This window comes from Malania oleifera, chromosome 3, assembly GCF_029873635.1.
Source record: "Malania oleifera isolate guangnan ecotype guangnan chromosome 3, ASM2987363v1, whole genome shotgun sequence".
In the NCBI taxonomy this organism is placed as follows: domain Eukaryota; kingdom Viridiplantae; phylum Streptophyta; class Magnoliopsida; order Santalales; family Ximeniaceae; genus Malania; species Malania oleifera.
In genome coordinates, this window is record NC_080419.1 from 86,488,272 (window position 1) to 86,513,395 (window position 25,124).

The 25,124-nt window shown below is 36.4% G+C and overlaps 1 protein-coding gene across 6 annotated transcripts in view; it reads left to right on the plus strand.

Moving 5' to 3' along the window:
- Nucleotides 1-9,109, plus strand: part of LOC131151840 (uncharacterized) — a 53,833-nt gene extending 44,724 nt beyond the window's left edge. For 5 of the 6 annotated variants that reach the window (XM_058103281.1, XM_058103280.1, XM_058103284.1 and 2 more), the window contains 4 exons: nt 6,495-6,608; nt 6,694-6,876; nt 7,311-7,355; nt 8,353-9,109. In XM_058103281.1, the coding sequence (XP_057959264.1) occupies nt 6,495-6,608; nt 6,694-6,876; nt 7,311-7,355; nt 8,353-8,487 (477 nt within the window). In that variant the 3' untranslated portion in view covers nt 8,488-9,109. The remainder of the gene's footprint in view (nt 1-6,494; nt 6,609-6,693; nt 6,877-7,310; nt 7,356-8,352) is intronic. The other variant, XM_058103282.1, reaches the window with a different exon arrangement.
- The last annotated feature ends 16,015 nt before the right edge of the window (nt 9,110-25,124 follow it).

The window sequence follows — 25,124 nt, forward strand, 5'->3', positions numbered from 1 at the left end:
TTTGTGGGCTTCTTGCTGAGCTAGGTTTCTCTCAGCAAATTGATGAGAGAATCTTCGTCAAAAGCCACTAACCTCTAGATTGCTGACATCTTTACAAAAGCCATGACTTGTCAGTGCCATCAGTTTCTCGTGGGCAAATTGATGCTTCTTGATCGACTCGCATCAATTTGAGGGGGGATGTTTGTCAAATTATATCAAGCCATAATTAGCCTATAATTAGCCTATCTATTTATGGCATGATTCTTGTATTATAGCTGTAAATATCTTGTGATTAGCTGTATATTTTAGCTTCCTATTTAGTTAGACAGGATTGATGTAATTGCTGAGATTCAGCCATGTAACTGCCATGTAATTAGCTGCCATGTAATTAGCTCAAACGTTGCTATATAATGAGAAGAACCCTCACAAAGAAGGCATTCAATACAATTGATAATAATTTCAAAGAGGGTCTTGGGTCCCATTCTACTCCCCGCATTGGACGAGAGAGGGAAGTGATTAGAAATAAACCTTGGGAGAAGCTTTTGAGATACTTTGATGAAAAAATGTTCTTCCTACCCTATTGATATTAGAAATTTGTCAATCCTCAAGCAAGAGGGATTTGCTTGAGCTAGTCTAAGAAACAAAAATTGTAAGGGAAGATTTATGAGAGCATTCACATTCATGAATTCCAAAAATTCTTCCATGTGTATATTCTCCATATAAATTATTAAGTATAATTTTATTGCAATCCTAGAAGATCTAAATGGATTAAAATAAAAAACAGCTTGAATGATACTTTTGCCAAAATGAAAAAATAGTTCAGAGTTATGGCAAGAGAAAGAAAGTGAATGAGAGTAGAAGAGAACTATTGGCCAGAGGAGAGAGTGGAATCCTTATGGCACAAATACCCTTAACACACAATAAACACAAAATACTTTAGATAACTCACTGACACTTTAACATTTCCCCTCAAATTGGAGGTGTATAAATATCTAGTTCTAATCTTTATATCGATTAGGCAACACAGGTTTACATAAGTCCCTATTGCTTAAATATCAAATGGAGTGCTATCTGTCTTTGAACGCAGCATTCCTCAAAAAGGGATTCTCAACTTCGATGTGCTATGTCATCTTGTGAAATACAGGATTGCTAGCAAAGTTGAAGGCCACTGGATTATAACATGACATATTCATAGGCATCATTACCAAAACTCCCATCTCTAGCATATGATACTTCAGACATACTAATTCACGAAATATATGTTTCATAGCTTGACACTCTGCTTGATGCAGAGTGTCATTAGATTGCATAATCATTAGAAGTTAACAGATTAGGATAATTACAGGGAGAATGTGTTGTCCAAAGAGATGTCCTCTTGCATGGAAAAGCGGTGGTGGAGGCTATGGAAGGAGTCACTCGGTGAGTCCTCAACCCACACTTCCAGATCTGAGCAAAATTCTGAGCAGATCAGAATTGATAGCAAAATGGAAAGGGAATTCTGTAATGTCCTTTTGTTGTCTGCACTCATATAAATAGAAGTAATAGTCCATTGGAAAAAGGCCTATACAGTAAGCCCATTTACCCAGCCAAGACCCAACTCCCAAGCTCAATTGACGACCACTCAAGGGCCCAAGTGCCAAGCAGTGAAGCAGCCTTGAATTCAGAAGGTTCGGACCCCACCTAAAGCCTGGAGTATTGATGTGTAGCTTTCATAGAAAATCTGTTATTGCAATTTTTGAGACTTGGAAGGCAAAAGCTAGTTAGAAGGTAGAAATGCCAGAACTAAAATCAAAGTATAAAACATTCATTCTTTACTCTTCATACTCCATGAGTCCATGGGGCATACCATAACATTACCAGACGTCAGTGAAGGCGATGGCACATGGCAGTCACGGAACGTGCACCACCGACAAGTTGGGGACAACTATTATGAAATTAATAAATTATTAGAAATGTACTTTTGTGATTGGTAATTAATGTTTACAATTTACTAAATTATAAATTAAAACACAGCTTTAGTATTATGTTAAGAAATAAATTACCAATCCAATAATAAAAAAGAAATTATTTTTAGGAATGACAAATTATTTTTGATCTTCCATGGATTACCCAATTCAAATGGCTATCAACTCATCACTTAATTGAGCTGGATATGAAATGTAATTTGTTCATCCGATTATCTGATTAATCCCTCGAATTATTCGATTTGATCCGCTTTGCCAAATGTAGCTGCTTGAGTGGCCTAATTTTTCAACTTCACACTCACAGGCATCTATTTTCCCAAATTCTTATTCAGTTATCCATGAATTTCTGTATCTGATTTCCCTTTCCGCTTGACAAGAAAGCAGTAGTATTTCTTTCATTGGTTCTTGGCATGTCTTAAATTTCAATTACTTGCTCAACCTGCTCCTTTGAAGAATTATGGACCATTTCCTTCCTCTTTATGTTGCCTAAATCTTGGCTATCACCATAGAGAGTGGATTTGTTACTTACATTAAAGATTGGAGAGATTTCAAGCCCATTAGGAAGCTACACCTGAGAAGCATTTACCCCTAGTTTGAGTAAAATTCTCTGCATGGTACCAATCTTCTTGCCCTTTAACTTGTGATAGGAAGGAAATATTTCTCTTTTAAGGAACATTATCATGAAGTCTCCCTATTTGTACTGTATGTGTCGTTGATGGCCATCAGTGGCTTCTTTATAATGTTGGTTCATCTGTTTCAGCTTTTGATGAACGTCTTCCTTGACTGACTTTAGATTTTCAGCATAAGAAATAGCATCATTGCTCACATGGGACTGATTGGTGACATGATTAACACCTTTGAAGTCCACAATCTGATTTGGGCTCTGACCTTCACTATTTGGAAAGGACTTTTCCACTGCCTAATGTTGTTTAGAGGAAGACACCTCAACAAATTGCTTAAACTTCGATTCACAACTTCTGTTTGTGTATTAGTTTGGGGATGGTTGGTACTACTGTAGCCAGAAATCTCCAAAGAGTTCTCCAGTAGTGGCTGAAGAACTTTGAATCTCTATCGAATGTTATTGTCATGGGAAAACCATGTAACCTGACAATCTCTTAAAAAAATAGATGCTCTACATCAGATGTCTTTGCATGCATGAAATGTGCCATTCTTGAGAAGCAGTCAACCACCACAAAATGCAGAATCAATACCTCTGGCTGCTTTTGGCTATCCCCCCACAAGATCCATTTTCACATCAACCTATGGAACAGTGGGCCCTAGTAAAGGTGTGTAGAAACCAACATTTTGCTGCTGGCCTTTGGTAATTTGAAATGTTCGACATCTTTCCACATACTTGTAAACATCTCTCAGTAAAGAAGCCCAAAAATAACTTCTAAGCGCCAAATTGAATTTTTGATCCCAATCAATGTGCCCAATATCATGCAATTCAGGAACTAAAAACTCTCTTAGAGAAGAAATACACAGCTTGTTTCCCTTGAATAAATATCCATCTTGTAGGACAAATCTCGCAAGCACCATGGTGTTCCTGGCTTCATGTTTTCTATGTCTTTGAAATCAGGGTCTTCCATGTATTGCTCCTTGGTAGCTTCCATTCGAACAGCACCGTTAAACATGGTTACCAGCAAACATACTCTTCTACTTGGTGCATTTGAAACTCGTTCTGTGAGCCATATCGCAACATGATAGTATGTTCTTGTAAGAAGGCCACACACTTTGCACGTCTATATTTCAGTTTCTTTTGAGAGTTTAAATAATGTAAAGCTTCATGATCTGAATGTAAAATAAACTCTTTGTGAATCGAGTAATGGTGCGAAAATTTTTAGGCTTGGACAATAGCATAGAATTCCAGATCATAGGTGCAATAACTCTTTCCATTATTAATTTCACCATTGCTCATCAATTCAAAGAAGGAAATAAGGCTGCAAACTTCTTGGCACGTCAGGGAGAGGAAGGCACCACTATGAGATATCTGGAGTTTGATTCTTTACCTCGTCTAGTTAGAGGCATGATACAACTTGACAAAATTGGTATTCCTAATTTAAGAGTCTAATGTGTTGTTTGTCTTCATTTCGTTTTGTTTCTTTCTATTTGTAGCTTGTTTTGCTGTAACCACGGTTTTCCTCTGCCATAAGTGAGGGGTTTTCTAATAAAGAAAGGAGGTGCCGCCCTCTTAAAAAACTGTCATGCCCCATTAAATTTCTCATTGGAATAAGAAACTGGATGCTCTTCTTGACTCAAAACAGCTCAAATACCCACTTCAGATGCATATCAATCCACTTCAAAAACCTTTTCAAAGTTTTGTAAAGCTAGAGCTTGTGCCTTTTAAGTCCCCAACAAGCTCTCTTTTGCCCCCAGCAGTCCAACAATAAGTCTTGATTTGAAGAGTAAGACACTGTAATTGGTGCCATCCTGATTCTAAATTGTTCATGAATGTTCTGTGAAACCTGGCTAATCCATGGAGGCTTCTAATTTTGGCCAATGTCTTTAAAGTAGGCCCGTCCATTATTGCTTTGAATTTATCAACTTCTATACTGTGAACAGGGACCACAAATGCAAGAAATCCCAATCTGTTCAACATGAATATGCATTTCTTCATATTTGCTTATAGCTGATTTTTACTTCCAAACTTATAAAATGGCCCTCAAATGTTCAATGTGGGCCTCAGGATCCTTGCTGGAAATTAGAATATAATCAATTTAGGCAACCATGAACTATCCAATAAAAGATTTAAGCATCTAGTTCATAAATCTCATGAAAGTGCTAGGTGCATTGGAAAGGAAAAATATCATTGCAAACCATTTGTAAAGTCCTTCCTTCGTTTTGAATGCCGTTTATCATTCATCCCCTTCTGGAATCCAAATTTGGTGGTAGGCAATCTTGAAATGCAATTTAGAGAACACATTTTGTGGTGCATAACATATACAACATATCATCAAATCTAGGTATAGAGAATCTGTACTTGATTGTTATTTTGTTGATTGCTGTTCTGTGATTGCTGTTCGCACACATTGGCCATGTCCCATCCTTCTTTGGTGCAAGTAAAGTAATTTTTTGTGGGGTATAGGGAGTAACTGTTAAAAGTTAATATGCCTGCTTAGCATTTCTTGGGCATGACTATCAGTTTCCTTTAGAAAGGTGCAATATTTTAAAAAGGAGAATCTTTGTGGGATTTAGGGAGTAACTGTTATAAGTTAATTTTTCCACTCAGCATTTCTGTCAGTCTCACATCGGATGTGTATTAGGGAGATCTTGGGCTTAGAAGGAGGATTTAGGCTCCAACTAAGTGAGACGACTTTTATAGGGCAAACCCGTGAGACCAGTGGGTCAAAGCAGACAATAGCTCACCGGAGTTGGGCCTAGGACCGTTACACTTGGGCATGACTGTCAGTTTCCTTTGTTGGTAAATCTGGAAGGAACCATCAGACTTTAAGAGTAGGGAATCCTCATTAAATTTTTTGGTAGTAGAAAGTGTTAGTGACTAAAATTTTGGAGCTTCCTGATTTATAAAATTCAAACTAAAAATTTGCAAATGATATTATGATGTTGGAAAATATTGGTGCATAGTGGTAATTAAAACCTTAAACAAAGCTCATTACAGTTACAGACATAATGGAAATTTCCAAGTTTGCCCATAAGGCCAGCTGAACGGGCTTGCTCACTCCCATTATTGTTGATAACGCTTGAATCCTAGGCACATCCAATGCTTGTTAAGGTGCAGCCCAAGCACCTGGAGTCTAATGGTCTTTCAAAAAACTATTATAAAGACTTTTATTCAAATGCACTGACCTTAGCTGCTGTTTATCAAAGAGAAACAGACCTGATGTTAGTTTTTATTTTTATTATTTTATTATTGTTATAATAATTATTGTCGTTAAAATAAGAATAATATTTTTTTTCATTTACTATTATTATTATTTCTCTTATTATTATCTTTATAATAATAAATATTATTGTTATAGTAATTATTATTTTTATAATAATTAGTAGTATTATTACAATTTTTTGTTGTTTTTGTAATATTTTTTACTATAAAATGATTTGATTTGGTGGTTCCATGGAATGAAGATGGATTCCAGCGCATTAGGACCAGAATCACGATTCCACCACTCAATAGGAATTGTATTTCTGCTAGAATAAGATTCTGCCTTTGATTCTGCAAACCAAACGCAGGATTACGAGTTCATTCCTAAAATTTGATTTTATTCGAAGCCTGATTCTGCAAACCAAACAGGAGCAGTTGAAGTGAAATTTGTTTACTTTGAAAAGTAGGAGTAGGAGTTAAGATTATTATGTTGAAATTTCTAGGGGAAAAATATATGTTTTGAAGATACTACCAAAAATTAATTGTAAATTTCTGTTTTACAAAATGAAATTAAGTACTGAATTGTTCAGGAGTTCTGCACCTTTTTTTTTTGTTTTTGTTATGTTGCTAAATAAAATGTCTGGATTTGAAATTTTGTTACTTGGATAACTAAACGCTGATTAATTCCATCACTATATTATTGTTTTCACTTTTTGTATGCCTTGTAGAAAGAGTATGCTCGCTACAAACAAACAAGGGGTTGGAAGAACTTGGTAGTCTATAAATCTGGCATACATGCTCTTGGTCTTTACACATGTCAGTTCATTTCCCGTGGTGCAATGGTTAGATCTTGCTCTTTTAAACTGTTGAAAAGGACCTTTTTTATGATTTAAAAAAAAATTGATCTCTTACCATGTTATTTTGTAGGTCGTTGAATATATTGGTGAGATAGTGGGCCTCCGTGTGGCTGATAAAAGAGAAAGTGAGTATCAGTCTGGAAAAAGACTTCAATACAAGAGTGCTTGTTACTTCTTCAGGATAGATAAAGAACATATTATTGATGCTACCCGCAAAGGTGGAATTGCACGTTTTGTCAATCATTCATGCCTGGTATTTTTTCTTTACTAGATATCTACCTGAATTCTGAACCATCTATCATGCCAAAATCTTGTGTGTTTTTGGATCATATTTAGAATGGAGATTATATTTCAAGCAAGAAAACCTTACCATTTAAATTCTGGGGGTGTCAAAAGCCCATATCTTGATGATAAAATAATTTATTACCAAAGTTCAGGAATGTCCGGCCATTCACATAAACCCTTCATAGTGTGAGAAAGGTGGGAAAAAAATTTATTTTTGATTTGTCTTTGATATTATCTTGCCATATCAATGGGCTTTCTGTAGTATAATAATTAAATTGCTATTTTATACCAAAAATTCTCTCTTTTAAGATGTTGAACTAAGTATGCTTGCTGTCAATTTACATGTATTTTCAGTATTAACAACAGAAAATTTGCTTACTGAGTGTCAATCTTTATGACCAGCCAAACTGCGTTGCAAAAGTCATCTCTGTGAGAAATGAAAAGAAGGTAATTTCAAATTCAGCTGCATGGTAGATTTAGCAGTTTACTTCACAACCTGTTTGGTGTCCATCTACTCTAGTTGAACTGATTCCTATACTGTGCAAAAGGATACTACTTTGTTTTGCTCTCCTTTGGTTGTTTTAGACCTGTTCTGGGCAGAATATCATGCTGTCATAATTTGTTCAGATTTGGGGTTACTGGCACCTGATATCCATGTTAGGCTCACGCATTTGTAGTTACGTTTGCTACGTAGTCCTTCAAAAGGAAGCTGCTTGCTTTTGTGAAAGAAGTTATCCCATTGCTGGGAAAAAGGGGTTTTTTTTAGAAATTTCATCCCGAGAAACTTATTCTACTTTTCTTCAGTGTCCAATCCCTGAAATGTAATCTGTTTTCTTAATTCATTTTTGAGGTTTGAACCTTGGATCTATTCCATCCCAATCTTTTACCACCTGAGCCTGGCCTGAAGGGCCTGAGAGAGGGCATTACACCGTATAAATAATTAGTGCATGCTTGTCATTCTCCAATACTCATTGTTGGAAATTGGTTTCATTGAAAACAAAAATGAAGTAGATTTAAGTTATTCACAGATCCCAATCTTGAAATTCAGAAGTAGAAGTAATTATTTTTTTTCTTAAAATCCTTAAAATGGCTGGCTTCCAAGAAAATTCTTGGGAAACAGTTTTAGAACAGCCTAGAAAATGTTATCCTGTTATTAAAAAAAATTTTTTTTTTTAGAAGTGAAGCAAAATGCCTATCAAGCAGGCCCTTCACTTTTTTCTTGTTTGTTCTTTGCATATCCCAGAAAGATAAAAGAAAATGGAAAAGATAATAGAATGAGTTTTGCTGTTTGCACAGTGAAAATGGAAACTCTGATTATGTGGCAATATGGTGCCTGCACAAAACGTATAATTATTGTAGTGACTGTTAGACGTCATTCTTTTAGATTTTTCCCACATGGAAATATTGGATTCGTAAAACTATTTATTGGCCCCTGGGCTTGCAGGTTGTCTTTTTTGCAGAAAGAGATATATACCCTGGGGAAGAGATAACATATGATTACCACTTCAACCATGAGGATGAAGGTAAAAAGATCCCCTGCTTTTGCAACTCTAAAAATTGCAGGCGATACATGAATTGATAATATACCTTTTCCTTGATTGAAACTTGTTTTCTTTAAAATTTTTTTGTGATTATCAACCCATATGGGTTTGTCATTTTTCCGCTATTGCTGATGTTAATATGATCAAGAAATTTTGTTGCACCCTGTAATTGTGGTTTCATCGAGGCATGCATTTGAACAAAAGTTCCTTTGTACTTTGGGAAGCATCCTTGTAAGAGGAACTTGAGGGCAGTCCCAATATTAGAGAATGTTGACCTAGAGCAGAACAATAGATAAGGATCCACAGAATTGAATGCACCTTGAGGGAAGCAAGGCGGCTGCTTCATTTTTTGTAGTCATCGTGCCTTGATGCATCCTTGATAATCCAAAAAAGTTCCCTCAACTTCGATGCAGTATCTGCACAAACATGTGCATACATGCCCTTTGGTTTCATCGACGTAATCACTCTCGCAGTTTCACTCAACCCCTCGTGGTGTATTCTATTTCTTGTTCTTCAGTTTTCATATGCAAAAATAAATTCTTAACATTTTCTTGTAATTATGTCTTGTTTCCAAGCTATTGGTAATGAAGTGCTTTTGTTGCAAAAAGAATTCTGCCTTTGTATATATAAACTCATGATACCTCAGCCTGGCTTGTTATATTTGAAATTATATTGTGATCTTCCCAAGATGTTGGTAGTCTGCTTGAGCAAATAGAATGAAAGAAAAGCCAATAGAGAACCCTCGAGCTTCCATCTGCTTGAAAAAGTAGATGCTGACCCTAATGAGTTTTGAGTCTTGAATTTGGATAAAATGTAAAATTAATTGAGATTTTTCTATATTCACACATTCAAATTCAAGTTTTAAAATTCATGCTTGTAAACACTATTAAGACTAATTAACTGTCAGTGTATTAGCTTTAGAAGTTGTTTCACATTGTGTTTAACAATCAAAAAATTTAAAATCCACACCCCCGCAATGTAACTGATGGAAAAGTGATTTTGAGGTCAGCTTAGGGAAGGTTTATATATATATGTAAGGAGGGGTTTTTAGCGTTGTAGTTAAAAGCTTTGGGGGCGATGCTATGATAGTAGAGAAATACAGTTCGAGTAAAATTATCCAGCATCACTCAGCACCACATCTGAAGCAAGACGACATGTTTGCATACGTTATACCTAATGATTAGAATCTCTGGAGTAATTTTTGTCTTTTGTTTTCCCCCTTTTGAGTAAACATTCTTTGTGCTAGCCAGTAAAGAGCCGTATAGGATGGTTTGAAAACAAGCTGGACTTTCGGTGTAAACTTTGTGAAAAATTAAAGGAAGAAGAATATATAAAAAAAAAAGGCTGTCTAAAATTATATTTTTTTTACAATAATTTACAGCTCCTATTTATACTTGTAATTGGGGAACAATGAAATAAATAAAAAATTAATCTTAAATTATTTTCTACGGTCCTGGAATAAATATAAAATTAATTCTAAATTAATTTTTATGCTCCTTTCTATGATAAGGAGATTTGCTGACTTTTCTCAAATGAAAATATTACGTAATCAGGGCCTTATGTTTGCTCTTTGATTTGTAGTCTTCTTCAACACTCCCTCAAGTTGGAGTGAATATTTATAAAACCCAACTTGCTGAGTAGGTTGTTAAATTGTGCAACTCCAAGAGTTTTGGTAAATAAATCAGCAGGTTGCTGGCTTGTGTGCATATGGATTGTTTGAATGATCCAATTTTGGAGTTTTTCTTGAGCTACATGACAATCTATCTTGATATGCTTGGTTTGTTTGTGAAACATTGGATTTGAGGCTGTATGTATAGCAGCTTTGTTATCACAGTACAATTTGACTGGTTGAGAATAAGTCATTGCAAGTTCTGAGAGTAAAGATTTTAACCAAGTGACTTCACAACATATAGAGACCATAGATCTATACTCAGCTTCAGTTGAGGAGCAAGAGACCTTTGTTTGTTTTTTGGTCTTACAAGAAATAAGTGATTTTCCGAGCAGGATGCAATACTTGGTGATTGATCGTCTACTATCTCTAAAGCGTGCCCAATCTGCATCGCAGTATGTATGGAGTTGAATTTCACTAGAAGCCGACAAGAAAAGCCCCTGGCTTAGAAATTTCTTAATGTACCGCAAGACTTTGTATGCTGCATCCAAGTATAAGTGGCTTGTCCATAAATTGACTTAGTACATGTACTGAATAGGCTAAATCAGGTCTTGTGATAGTCAAATAAATCAGTCTTCCAACAAGTCGTCTATATGATGAAGGATCTGTAATGAGTTCTTCTTCACTCTCGCTAAGTGCAAGGTTTTGTTCCATGGGAAAGTTGCTAGGCTTAGCTCCAAGGAAGCCAATGTCTTCTAGTATTTCAAGGGCATACTTCTTCTGGGACAGAAATATTCCTTTGGGTGAATGAGCCACTTCAATTCCCAAGAAATACTTGAGAATTTCCAGATTTTTGAGCTTGAAGTGGTCATTTAGAAATTTCTTGACCGCGTTGATCTGCTTCAAACTGTTTCCTGCAACGATAATATCATCCACATATACTAAAATGGCAGTGAAATTGTTCTTGTGGGATCGAACGAAAAGTGTGTAATCTGCCTTGGACTGTGAATATCCTGCATCAATAAGGGTGGATGAGAGCTTGGCATACCATTGCCTCGAAGCTTGTTTAAGGCCATGGAGAGACTTAATGAGTTTGCATACTCTAGTCTCCCTCTTTCGTTCGAATCTCGGTGGAAGCTGCATGTATACTTCTTCTTCCAGATCTCCATAGAGGAAAGTGTTGTTGACATCAAGTTGATGAAGATGCTAGTTATGCATGAAAGCAAGTGCTAGAATGGTGCGAACGGTGGTCATCTTGGTGACTGGAGCAAATGTCTTGGTGTAGTCAATGCCTTCTTGTTGACTGTAACCCTTGGCAACGAGGCAAGGCTTGTATTGTTCGATGGATCCATTTGGATTTTATTTGATCTTATAGAGTCCTTTACATCCAATAGGCTTCCTACCTGGACGGAGAGGAGTGAGGATCCATATATTGTTGAGTTCGAGAGCATCAATCTCAACACGCATAGCAGTACGCCAGTTTGGATCGATCATGGCCTGCAAAAAAGATTGTGGTTCTTTGGCAAGAGAGATAGTTGTGGTGAAGGCACAATGAATAGGAGATAAGCGGAATAAGAAAGGTAATTAGTGAGAGGATAAGGAGTACCTGATGAACGGACCAGTGCAGAGTAAGATGATTGAGTGGGCAGTTGAGATGGTAGAACCTGTTCAACATGAAAATCCTTCAAGTATGTTGGTGGCTTAGTTGGACAACTAGATTGTCGGGGCACTGGAGAAGGAGATGTTGATGGTGATGGAATAGGAGACGGGTCATCTAGAGTATGGTCAAGGGAAAATACAGGATAAGGTAGGACATGTTGTGTAGGTTCAGGTTTAGAAGAGGCAAAAGGAAAAATATATTCATGAAAAATGACATCTCGGGAAACAAAGACTTTGTGTGTGCTAAGATTATAGAGCCAGTACCCCTTTTGACCATACTGGTAACCAAGGAAGACACATTAGATGGCTTGTGGGTCGAATTTGGCTGGGTTAGAAGCAAAACACAAGCATCCAAATACTTTCAGGTGAGTATATATGGGTTTGACACCATGCAATTTTTCATAAGGAGATAAACCACCCAAAACAAGAGAAGGTGTGTGGCTAATGAGATAGGTAGCAGTAAGAATAACATCCCCCCAGAAGTGTGTAGGCATATGTGCTTGAAAGAGTAAGAAGCGGGCAACATTGAGGAGATGACAATGTTTGTGTTCAACCGCTCTGTTTTGTTGAGGATTGGAGACACAACTGGGTTGGTGGACAATACACTTGGGTGCATAAAATTTGGGCATGTGAAACTCTGGCCCATTATCACTTCGTATGATTTTTATGGTGGCAGAGAATTGGTTTTCAACAAGATGAATGAAAGATTGCAAAAGAGAACGGGTGTCAGATTTGTAGTGCATTAAATAAACCCAAGTATTATGGGCGTCGACAATAGTGAGAAAATAACGTGCACCAATAATAGAAGGGGTGCGATAAGCCCCCCAAATGTCAACATGTAGTAATTCAAAAGGTTTATGGGAAGAAATAGAACTAGTTGGAAATGGAGCATGAGTCTGTTTAGCCAATGGACAAATTAAACATGATTGCAAATCAGAATTACAAATTTCTGGTTCTTTATTGGAAAGAAAAGACAAATTTTTATTGGACAAATGTTTTAAACGTTGATGCCAAATATGAGAAGTCGAAGTGGAGGTGGCCGCCTGACAACAAGTTTTTCTGGTGTTTGCAAAGTGGTAGAGGTTGTCTCGCTCAGTTCCCATCTCATTCATCTTTGTCAAGTGCAGGTCCTGAATAAAATAGAAATCAGAAGAAAAGATAATGAGACCATGGTGTATTTTGCATAACTAACGAACGTGAATTAGGTTGAAATGAAAGGTCGGGACACAAAGAACATTATTTAAAGTGAGAGTAGGAGAGAATCAAACTGATCCAATATGAGTAACGGTGGCATGTGAGCCATCTGGTAATTAAACTGTCCGACCATGGACTGGATAAGATTAGGTTAGAATAGTGGGTGTGTAAACCATATGGTTCGTTGCACCACTGTCAAGAATCCATAGATGATCACTATTGGGCGTACCTGCCAATGAAGAGTCGACACTACCTACTTGGTGTGCCATGGATTGTAGAGGGGTGGAATTGTTGAGAATAGCCAAGAGTTTTTTTTTTTTTTGAAAGAATTGATTCTCCATTTAGTTGAATATTTAAAATATTGATTTGTCTTGATCCATAGAGATGTCAGTGGGTCACTTTGGAATTGCTCTTCAAAATTGAGTGGAAGTAATGGTGGGATTCAGAGCCCACTTTTGACGTGGGTTGGCTCGGCGCAGATTTGTAGCTGTGAAAAAGAGGTCGTCTTCAACCTCTGATTCAGACGAACTAGCATGTTCTCTGCTTTGTTGAAGACGATGACGTAGACGATTAGGAGATGGCGTCAAATCAGACGACAAATTTGCGAAGGTGTAGATTTGAAAGAGCAATAAGCTGATTAAGGAAGACAACGTCAGAAAGTTGACGGAGACGCCGATGACAATGTCGAAGACTTCAGCAAAGAACAACAATAGAGACAACGACGTCGGAGGTCATTGATGGCAGAGACGAAGATCAGATAAGTAGCGAAGGAGTGACGGTTCCTTCGTTGTCGTCGATGGCAGAGCTAGTGGTGAGCTCATCGGACAATTGGAGCAAAGGTTCGATGAACCAGCTTTGATAACATGTGAAAAATTAAAGGAAGAGAAATATATATATATATAAAAAAAAAAAAACTCTGTTCAAAATTATATATTTTTTTACAACAATTTACAATCCCTATTTATACTTGTAATTGGGGAACAATGGAATAAATATAAAATTAATCCTAAATTAATTTCCACGCTCCTGGAATAAATATAAAATTAATCCTAAATTAATTTTAAAACTCCTTTCTATAATTAGGAGATTTGCTAACTTTTCTCAAATGAAAATATCACGTAATTGAGACCTCATGTTTGCTTCTTGATTTGCAGTCTTCCTCAACAAATTGGTCAAATCATCATCTATATGCAAAATCATAGTCAATAAGCAATTTGTGTTCCATCACGATTCTTCAAATACTCTCTTGTTTTATTGAAGAGTAAAAGATAGGGGATATATTAAGAAATCATTTGCTTTATGGTTGATTATTAAGAAAAGTGAGAAAAAAGGAATGTAATTTAATAAAGAAAATTTTGATCTTACTCTTGGTTTTGTTGTTGTAAATTTTACTAAGAGTAGTACTTGAAATTTAGAGAAACAAGAATGGAACGTGGGTTTTTTTTTTTTGTCTCAAGTAAAATTATTCATCAAATGGAACAAAGAAGGATTAAGGCTGCCTTGGATGGAGACAAAATTTAATATAATTTTGTGCCACTAAAAAAATTTAAATTCCGGTTCAAGTCCTCCTGGCAACGCCTTCAAAATTGTTTGGATGGTGGTGAGTTAACCCTAATTAGGCCGTAGGTTCAGGCCGAGTTGTCCAAGTGCAGCAACAACTACTAGAACCTTTTAAAATGCTCCAAGAGTCACAATCCCCATGTCTAATCAAACGGGACTTAATGTCATTTGATGATTTCCTTTCTCCCATTCTGGTTTGAGTAGAAATTGATGGCGTTGATGTTGAATTCAGTTTGGGGATGCAATTAGGTTTAAGGAGAAGGCAGTTGTGCTTGCAAGATATAGGGTCACCAAAGATGGAGCTTCCAAAGAACTATCCAATGTTGAAATTAGTGAGGGTTTCCATAAAAGAAAAGATTAATTTGAGGTTATTCTTTTTCATTTGAAAATGATGATGAGCCATGCGTAGGATTATATCGACATAATTACTTTCCACTGGGACAAGTTCGTACAATTATGGGTGCATTTGTTTTGTGGCCTAGACTAGATAGGATAGTTATATTATTTCATGTATTTTCAGTCATTTATAAGGGGTAGTGTTAACAATGCATCACAGCTCAGCAACCTCAATGAGAGTAATACTATCGACGATTACATTTGTTTGCTAGAAATTCAAATGACAAATATCCGAAACAAATCATCGCAATAAAGATTAAGGAGCGTCAAAAATCCAAAGTCAATTATCTGAGAATCATATATGCTAATAAATTAGAGCTTATTGATTCAAAAGGAGTTTATATGTGTTAATGTAGATTTTATCTCAAATCATCGGATTTATGATATCTTATTTATTATTACCTATATCGTGTAATCGTATTTAAATGCCCCTACTTGTATCCTCTCTGAATTACGTAATGTTCACGGCTTAGTTATTGGACTAAAAAATCATTATTATTCATGTTTCAATTTTTCTTTCGGTGGAACATGGTATAAGTGAGATTCTTCTACTTGGTTTTTGTGCCTTTTTACTCCGTTAGCTTGAGCTGACCAGGTCTTTGTTAGTAGGGTGGGGAACCAATGAACTATGTAACCCATGTGGGGGAACTAAGAACCCTTCTCAAATCGGTTGTATCCTAGAGTCATGTTTGGTGACAGAGCTGTAGAGAACTAAGTGGGGCATGAAATTTTAAGAAAGAAAAGAAGTTTTTGGGTAAATAAAGGGGTTATCTCCACTCAAAATACTATTTTACCCCCACTCTTACTGACAGCCAATATAAAAGACACATGATTTTTAAATTAAGAAAACAAATTAATTGTAGCAACACGCTGGGAAGTGTTTTTCTTTTTTGGATTTTTTTTTTGTAAATAAACATTATTTGAAATAATTGCCACAAGTGTTAAATGTGAATGTATGTGCATTTTACTTACTTGCTTTGAAAAAAATATTTATTTTTTATTATTAATATATATTTTTTGTCCCTACTAAAGAAAAAAAATTTAGGTCTCTCACGGTCGTTGCACCAAAACTAGGCTAAGAATGCTTAGCCAAGCCTAGCTAAACCTAGCCCATGAATAAAAGCAACCTATAGGAATAGAGCCCGACTTATAGCCTAGACTGACTATTCCCACATTAAGGATGTGTATTAATGTTCCCTAACATGAGTACCTGGCATCTTGGACCATGTGGCTCCATCTTATTGAGAACATGAAATTTCGTAGACTAGTTTCTAGGCACTCCCTTGTCTAGCTTTGAAGATTGGGCTAAGGGAGTAGGCAATTCTAGGCTCTAGCTCTAATATTGTCATGAAAAACATTGTAGGTCAAAATCAAGAAAGGCATTCTTGGATTGTGGTCGGCATATTTAATATTATGCTATACGGGTCATAAGATCGAAAAGTGAACGTAGTTCAAGGCATGAAAATCAAATTCAAGAAACACATTTAATGTTTCCTCTTTAAGCTTTTCAAAGCATCAAGGCATATTTCAAGTGTGTTGTGATAATCAAAAGGATACTAACACACATGGCACATTCCAAGCTAGACATTGAGAGTTTGTCTATCCTAGTAGTTGAATCTTAAGGGATTCAAAGTGTACTTTTTGTCTATAAAATAGTAGAAGCTCCTCATCCACTATTTTAATTTCATTCTTCCATTTCACTATTTCTTACAAAAACTAAAATACTTATGTGTTCCTTCTATGATTTTCCTTCAATGTCAAAGTCCCATGAAACCTCATCCTTACTATTTTAACCAGGTTCATGTACATTTTTTTTCCTTCCTTCCCCCTAAATCTTATTCTATTTTAGCCTTAGGCCTAGAGCTTTTGGTTTCGTACCTTTTGTTTGGTTTAGCCTCTGTGTCTTTCCTTTTCGAGTTATTTCTCCATGTTAAATAACTTTTAATTTTTTTAATAATACATTGCAGATTCACGAGGTAAGCTTGTTTAGAGCATTATGCCTGCCTATAACTACTTGTCTCATGTGTTTGGAATGAGTTTCCATCATATAAATATTAGTGTAGGGTTATTTTTTAGAGATAGTTTTTCTCTACGCTAAAAAGGAGAGTATGACTCTTTGATCATATTGATGTTTCCTAATACCAAAGTGAGAATAGCATAGAAAGCTCTTTAGGGGAGGGTAAGTATTCATAAACTTTTAAAATTGACTAGCTATTATAAACATGTTTAGCCTACTTGTCTCCCTCGCTAGACTCACATTGTTAAGAGAGGTGTTAATTAATGAATTGCGTTGTTTCAATGTTTACTGCTTGTGTGCCATTGCTTTCATAAGTTGCTTAATGCTTCTGCTTATATTTCTTTTGATGACAATGAAAGTGTTTTGTTGGTGAATTGTGGTAAACGTTAGGCTGGATAGTTAAGAAAGCATGCTTTAGCTAGCGTTGCACCGTCCTTCAAAATGGTGTGAAATATTTGGCCTGTGACATTTGGTATTAGAGTACGGTTAATTGCTACGTTAAATCAATTGCGTTTGTTGTGGGATTGGTAAAGCTTTAGTAAATAACCATGCCAACCAATGTCGATAGAATCAATGTGCTAGAAGCACAGGTTGAGACAAAAACTAATAATGTGGCTATAGAGACGACTCGATTTACAAAACATGTTGATGAATTGGAGGGATCACAAAGACATCAAACTAAGTTCCATGGTGGATTTGTTAAAGGACCTCCACCATGCTGTAGAGACCTTGCTGTTGACCTTATAGGTCACGCCCGGTTTTGATAATGAAAAATACTCCTGTATTTAATAAATATCTAGTTCATGTGCAGGTCTATATTATCAGATTATTAATGGCACATGAAAGCTCAAAGTTTGAAGACAAATTCATGCACTTAATTGTAATATTTTTGTAGTGAAATTTGTCTGTAATAGTAATTAGAGTATTCGGTTTATAATAAGCGCACACATCACATGTATGGTTTATTTTGTAAGTTCAAACCAGATACGAACTAAAAGTGACCATAAAAAGACCTTAGGGTTTTCCTTCGGTCGACCGACACCGGACTATTTCGGTGTCTTCAAAATTGGAACTCAAGTGACCTTATGACACACACATTTTCATATATACTTGTTAGGCACTTGAATAAGGCTTATATGCTTCAAGACGGGACCAAAATGCACACTTGGTGCACTTTTGGTCGACCAAACCAGGCAGTTCATTTTGCCTTGGTCGACCGAACCAGGCCTGGGTCAATAGTTGACCAAGGCCCTGGTCGACCGAACCACATAGTTCAAAAACTCCTGGTCGACCGAAACCTCCCTGGGTCAACATTTTGACCATCTGGTCGATCAAGCCACTTTTGTACTCAAATTACTTGGTCGACCGAGAGTCCTCGGGAAAATTCCCAACGGTTTGGTCGATCGAACCAGCCAGCTCAAAATGGTCTGATCGATCGAACCTCGGAAAATTGAGAAATCGCCCTCTCCTAGTCGACCGAGCCCTTAGTGCAAAAATCCCCTGGTCTACCGAACCATATGAGTCCTGGTCGACTGAAACTGATCTGGTCGATCGGACCTCTCGGGTTGCCATAATTTTTGCCGCGGTTAAATAATTTTTAAACAGGGTTAAATTGGTTTAAATATCATTAAACTTTTCCAATAATTACTTATAAGTCCCCAACGGTCAAAAATCAAAGTGTGTCTATATATACCCCTTCATTTGGGAAAATTAAAAAGAAGATTAGCACTTAAAATTACAAATATTCTCTCTCAAGACAAACTCTCACTTCTACTCCTACTATCTCAAAAATCACCTATACTTACTTTCTTCCATTGCCAAAAGCCTTTGTAAGCTGATTGAGTGATTGTGTTGATAAGTTTGCTCTCATTCTTTGAATATTTGAATCGATTTTCTCGAGAGCATTACTTAAGTACTCTTAGGGGGCTTTTTCTCATAAGCCTATCCTATGAAAACTTTGCCAAGCTTTTGAGTATTGCATTTTCGTTGCAATATCTTAGGAAGTTTTGTATTTGTTTTTGGTTTGCAAAAACATTTTTAAACTCACTCAAATATCTTGTGAAATCTTTATTGAACTATTTATGAAAAGATATTTGTGTTTGTTACATTAATCTTTGTGGCAATATTTATTCAAGTATATATTATTTGCTGAAAACAAAGATTATCTACCTTGCAATCCAAGTATATACATATTCATGTGATTGAGATATTCTACTGATAGATATTCTTGAGGCTTGCTTGGTATTATGTGTGAACACAGTTGATTGAAACATTTTGAAATACACAGACTATTATTGATACTCTCACGTACTCACTACACTGATAGAAAATATCTTTGAGAGTTGAACTATCTAGACCACACTGAGCTTACATTTTAAATCATCTGTGGTGTTTGTGATTTTGCGCATTTGTGGTACAAATTTGCTTTACGTGAAAACACCCATATTTTGTACCTTTTGATTGTATATTTGAGAGATTTTAGGCGTGGCTTGAGGGGGGGGGGGTAATCCAGCCCGGTAAGGATTGGTGTAAAGGTTGTAGGTCAGCCCTGTGCTAATTGACCTGACTTGTATAGATGCCGCTCCACCCATTTAAGTGAGCAAGTTATTGTGATAATCCTTGTGCTGGTTAGCCAAGGCGGGGACGTAGGAAGTTGGCCGAACCTCGATAACATATCTGTGTGTTACCCTATTCATTATTGCTTTTTGGTGCATGTGTAATTGATTAAACTGCTTTAATTAACTTCTGATATTACTTGCACTAGATTGACTGTAGGGTTGTGAACATACTGTTGTTAGGAGGAACACCTAGGGGATAGAAATTTAAAAATACCAATTCACCCCTCCTCTTGGGATCACGGTAAAGCTAACGCTTGCAGGCTGAGATAACTAATCTGATTACAAAGGTGAATGTGATGGTTTGTGCTATGGGAAAATATTGACACTCTGGAGTTTGTATGGACCAAGGTACTAGAATACAAGACGTATGGGGGTGCCCGAGATGCCAAGGAGTTGGAGAACTTCTTGTTTGATATGGAGCAATACTTTTGCATCGTGAAGATGGGCTCAAAATCAGTGAAAGTGAAAATTGTAACGAAGCACTTGGTTGGTGATGCTAAACTATGGTGGCATTCCAAGTACGATGAGATTGAGAATGGATATTGTGTGATTGATTGTTGGGTAGACTTAAAGAGAGAGGTTAAGGCCCATTTTTTTTCCTAAGAACATTGAGTGCAATGTTAGAAGAAAGTTGAGAGACCTTAAGTATATTAGGTCAATTAGAGAATATGTGAAACAATTTTTTGCTTTGATGTTGGATATCCGGGACATGTTGGAGAAGGACAAGCAATTCTATTTTCTTGAGGGGTTGAAATTGTGGGCAAAGACAGAACTTTATATACAATGAGTTCAGGATTTGTTTACTGCACAAGCTGTCACAAAATGTTTGACTGACTACGTTGGTGATAATTTTGCTTCATCCAAAGAGCATAGCATAGGTGGAAATAGTGGAAATCATTCAATAAGTAAAAACCCAAAAGTGGGGGAGGCAACAGTAAGACATCAACTTCAAAAGAAACTTCAACATCTCGAGGGTCCAACACACCTAATGGTAAGGGTAAGATTTCTTGCTTCTTATGTCGAGGCCCTTACAGAGTTGCTAAATGCCCTTATAAGTCATCCCTTAATGCTTTACAAGCTTCCATCGTGGAAGAGGCATTGGAGAATGATGAGGATAAGGAGGATACCCCAAGAAAGGGTGCAATACGAATAGTAAACGCATTGGAGAAGCAAGAAAAAGCACCGAAAATTACATAGGCAAAATGATTGATGTTTGTGGACTTGAGGATTAATGGGAAGAGTACCTATGCTATGGTAGATACATGGGCTACCCATAACTTTGTTTTATAGGTAGAGGCATGAAGACTTAACTTATCCTAGTAGAAGGCTTTAGGACGCATGAAAGGGGTGAACTTTGTAGCTTAGCCTACTCTGCAAGTAGCCAAGAAAGTCACTGTGAAGCTTGGACAGTGGGCTGGACCTGCAAATTTCATAACAGTACCATTAGATGACTTCAAATTCAGTTTGGGAATGGAATTCCTAAGGGAGACTAAGGTAGTTTCGATGCCTTTTTCTAGTTCCCTATGTCTAATGGGAGATCACCCTTGCATGGCGAAAGCCGTTGTGAAGAAAGGTGACGATGAGAAGTTCTTTTCAGCTATCCAACTCAAGAAGGGACTGAGAAGGGGTGAGCAAATGTATTTTGCCACATTGGTGGTAGATGAAGAAGTAGGCTCAAAGTTGATGCCTACAACCATCCAAGATGTGTTAGATGAGTATAAAGAGGTGATGCCAGATGAGTTACCTCACAACTTGCCTTCAAGATGGGGTATGGAGCATGAGATCGAATTGTTCCCAATAGTGAAGCCACCTACTAAGGGGTCATATCAGATGGTACCTTAAGAGCTAGCAGAGTTGAGAATGCAATTTGATGATTTTTTTGGAAGTGAGATATATTCGTACTTCCAAAGCACCATTCAGAGCACCGGTGTTGTTTCATAGGAAACATGATGGGAACACATGGATATACATAGACCACGGTGCGCTTAACAAGGTGATAGTGCGCAATAAGTATCTTATTCCATTAATTACCAATCTGTTTGATTAGCTAATGCCAAGTACTTCACTAAACTTGACTTAAGGTCAGATTGTGGTGAGAATAGATGATGGGGATGAACTGAAGATGACTTTTGTGATGTAGTATAAGACATATGAGTTCTTGGTGATGCCATTCAGGTTGATGAATGTGCCTACAAAATTTTGTACCTTGATGAACTAGGTAATTCATGAGTACATCAATAAGTTTGTCATGGTGTATCTAGATGATGTCTCTAGTTCCACTCTGGAGGAACATAAAGAGTATCTATAGAAGATGTTCGATAGGCCGAAGGAGAACAGTTTGCATATGAAGAAATAGAAGTGCTCCTTTGCTTAGCGAAGCGTCATATGATTGAGTAAGATTATATCAGGACAGATATGGAGAAGGTAAGAGCTATTCAAGAATTGAAGATCCTAATGATATTGAAGGAGTTGTGTTCCTTTCTTAGTCTTGCCAACAATTACAGGAAGTGCATATAGGGGTACTCGAGGAGAATTGCTCCTTTGACGGAACTACTGAAGAAGGGTACGAGTGGAATTGTACAAAGAAGTGTCAGGAAGACTTTGATGACTTAAAGGATGCTATAATGAGAGACTCAGTACTTGCACTTCTAGACATCATGAAACACTTCGAGGTACACACAGATGCATCAAACTATGCCCTTGGAGGAGTCTTGTTACAAAAGAGACATGCTGTTGCGTACGAGAGCCATAAGCTTAGTTAAATAGAATAGTAGTAAACAACCCAAGAGAAGGAGATGCTAGAAGTGATCCATTGTATTTACGTTTTAAGGCATTATCTACTTGGGTCAATTTTTTTGGGGAAAACGGATCACTCAGGTGTTAGCCATTTCTTCACACAACCAAAGTTAACACCAAAGTAGGGCCCATGGTAAGACTTTTTGGTAGAATTTGATTTCTTATTTGAGCACAAGGTGTTAGCCCCGAGGCTTCAACCTTAGTTTTGATGATGACAAAAACAATGAGAAGTTCTAACTATTTGTGCAAGTGTTTTAGGATGCATAAATAGGGCTTTTCAAGAGAAAGATGAAATTCTCAAAGATGCATAGATTTCAAGATCTAAGTGGAAAATAGGTTGAAAGAGGAGGATGGATAAATTCAGAAATTGAAGAGCATAGACCAAGAAAGAGGAAGTTTTCGCTTCTCTCAAGACTAAGTTAGTTTAGGAAGTGTGTTAGTTCCTAAGAAAAGTTTTAGAGTCATGCTATCACAATTTTGAAATTTTACATTAGACTTTGCTTGATTTTTTTCCTAAAAAAGAACCTTCAGGAGCATTATTTTCATTTAGTTTTAAATCATAATAAAATGCTCCAAATTTTAAGTTTTCATATAAAATGACTTGGGTGCAAAATTTCATATGGATTGGAGGTCACTTGATTGTTTTTTCAAACAAAGAAAGTAAAACAACAAAAGTTGTATATGTGTCACTTATAATTCATTTTATCTTAGTATGAGACTCTTAAAATTACAAAAAGTATTTTTTCCATAACTAGATTCTTGGAGCTTTAAGTTGACATATTATATGTATGTTTTGGACTAGTATATTGGGCGCAATAATTTATTAAAGACAAACTATTTATACTATCAAGATTTTCTTTACGAACTCTAACATGTTCTTGTATTTTGTCTTTTGATCCCTATAAAGATCACCAATTGACTTGATGTTTTTTTAAAAATAAATAAATAAAACGAGACTCAAAAAGGAATTATTTGACATATACACCACTGTCGTTGGACATGTGTACTAGCTGTTGGAAAATTTTTAAGTTGACTAAACCAACTAGCAGCAGTCCTTCTCACTGTCTGACCTATGTGTAGCAAATGAATTATATTTCATGCTGCCCATATCCAAATGATTTGAAACTTGATTTGTTTTAAACTAAACTAATTTTGGGATATTAAATATCTTTTCATATAATTTTTAAGTAATTGTAAAAGTCATTTTAGACTTTCCAAGTTCAGCTATGTGAACTGTCCAAATTTTCTCCTAGCATGTGCATGTTGTTAGAGTGACTTGAAGTGTGTCATTATGGAGCTCCAACAGCTAGTAGAAGTTTTTGGCTATAAAAGGAGGTCTTCAAGTTGCTCCAAACATATCAAAAGCATCATATACTTTGAGCTCTCATTCTCTTACAAGTTTTCAAGTTTCATTTGAGTTTAGACTCAATTATCTCTCCAAGCATTGTTCTTGATCTTTTTCATTTTTGAGCTTAGGAGAGTTCAGTGTTTGTATTTTCATATTTATTCTATGAATAGAATTTTATTTCTTGTACTTATCTACATTGTAAGAAGATCATAGAGTTGAGCTTTCTAACTTGGTTGGAATCAAGTGAGGGTTTCGGGTTGTTGAGCCTTCAAGCTTGGGGCGAACCAAGTTTGGTTCGATTGTATAGGAAGTTTGGAGCTCACCCATTGCGAATGAGCCTCCAATTGGGAGTTTATACTTCAATTCATTTGTGAAAGGTGTTAAGAAGAAGGATCTTAACACAAGTGGACGTAGGTAAATTGGTGAACCACTAATAAAATCCTAGCGCTTTCCTCTTTACTCTTCTTCTCTCTTATTTATTTACATTGATTGTATTATGCTTGATTGCTTATCTTCAACACTTGAAATACTTGTAATTTTTCACTTGTACTACATCAATTAACTCATTTAACATTCGTACTTTGAATTGTATTTTACTTTCACACTAGTACCAAATCATAGTAGTTTTAAAAAATAGACACACTTAGCCAAAAAGCACTATTGACCCCTCTAGTGCAAGACTATCATCAGATTTTCTTTTGGTATAAGAGCTTAGGTTACATTTTTTTTTTATTAATTGCGTTTGAAAAATCACAAATGGCCAACTTTTATAGTGATGCTCCTTCCACTTCTAGGGTACCTTACTTTGATGGTAGTAATTATGCATATTGGAAGACAAGAATGAAAATATGGTTAATCGCACTTGACTTTGATGTATGAAATGTATTGAAAATGGTCCACATGTTCCAATGAGAGATGTAGGCACTACTAGAGTTAGAAAAGACCCTAGTGAATATGATGACAATGACAAGAAACTAATTTCTTTAAATGCAAAGACTATGAATTGTTTGTATTTTGCTTATGATAGAAATGAGTTCAATCGAATTTCTTCATGGTCAAATTCTAGAGAAATATGGAGGTTACTTGAGGTGACTCATAAGGGCACCTCACAATTGAAGGAGTCTAAAATAGCTATCCTTACGAGGGAATATGACCTATTTGAAATGACGGCTCACGAGTCAATCAAGGAGATATTTACAAGATTTATGGACCTCACAAATTGTCTCAATGCTCTTGGGAATCAAATCTTAAATGTTGAGATTATTCAGAAGATCCTTGTGGCATTGCCTAAGGAGTGGGAACCAAAGTTGCGACTATTTAAGAAGCTAAAGAACTCAAATTAATTAGCTTGGAGGAAATCATGGGTTCTATAATGACCCATAAGTTGACACATAAAGCTTGAAAGCCACATAAAGCTTGAGAGGCAAGGGAGGTAGAAGAAAAGAAGAACAAAAAACCTAGCCTTCAAATCCATATTG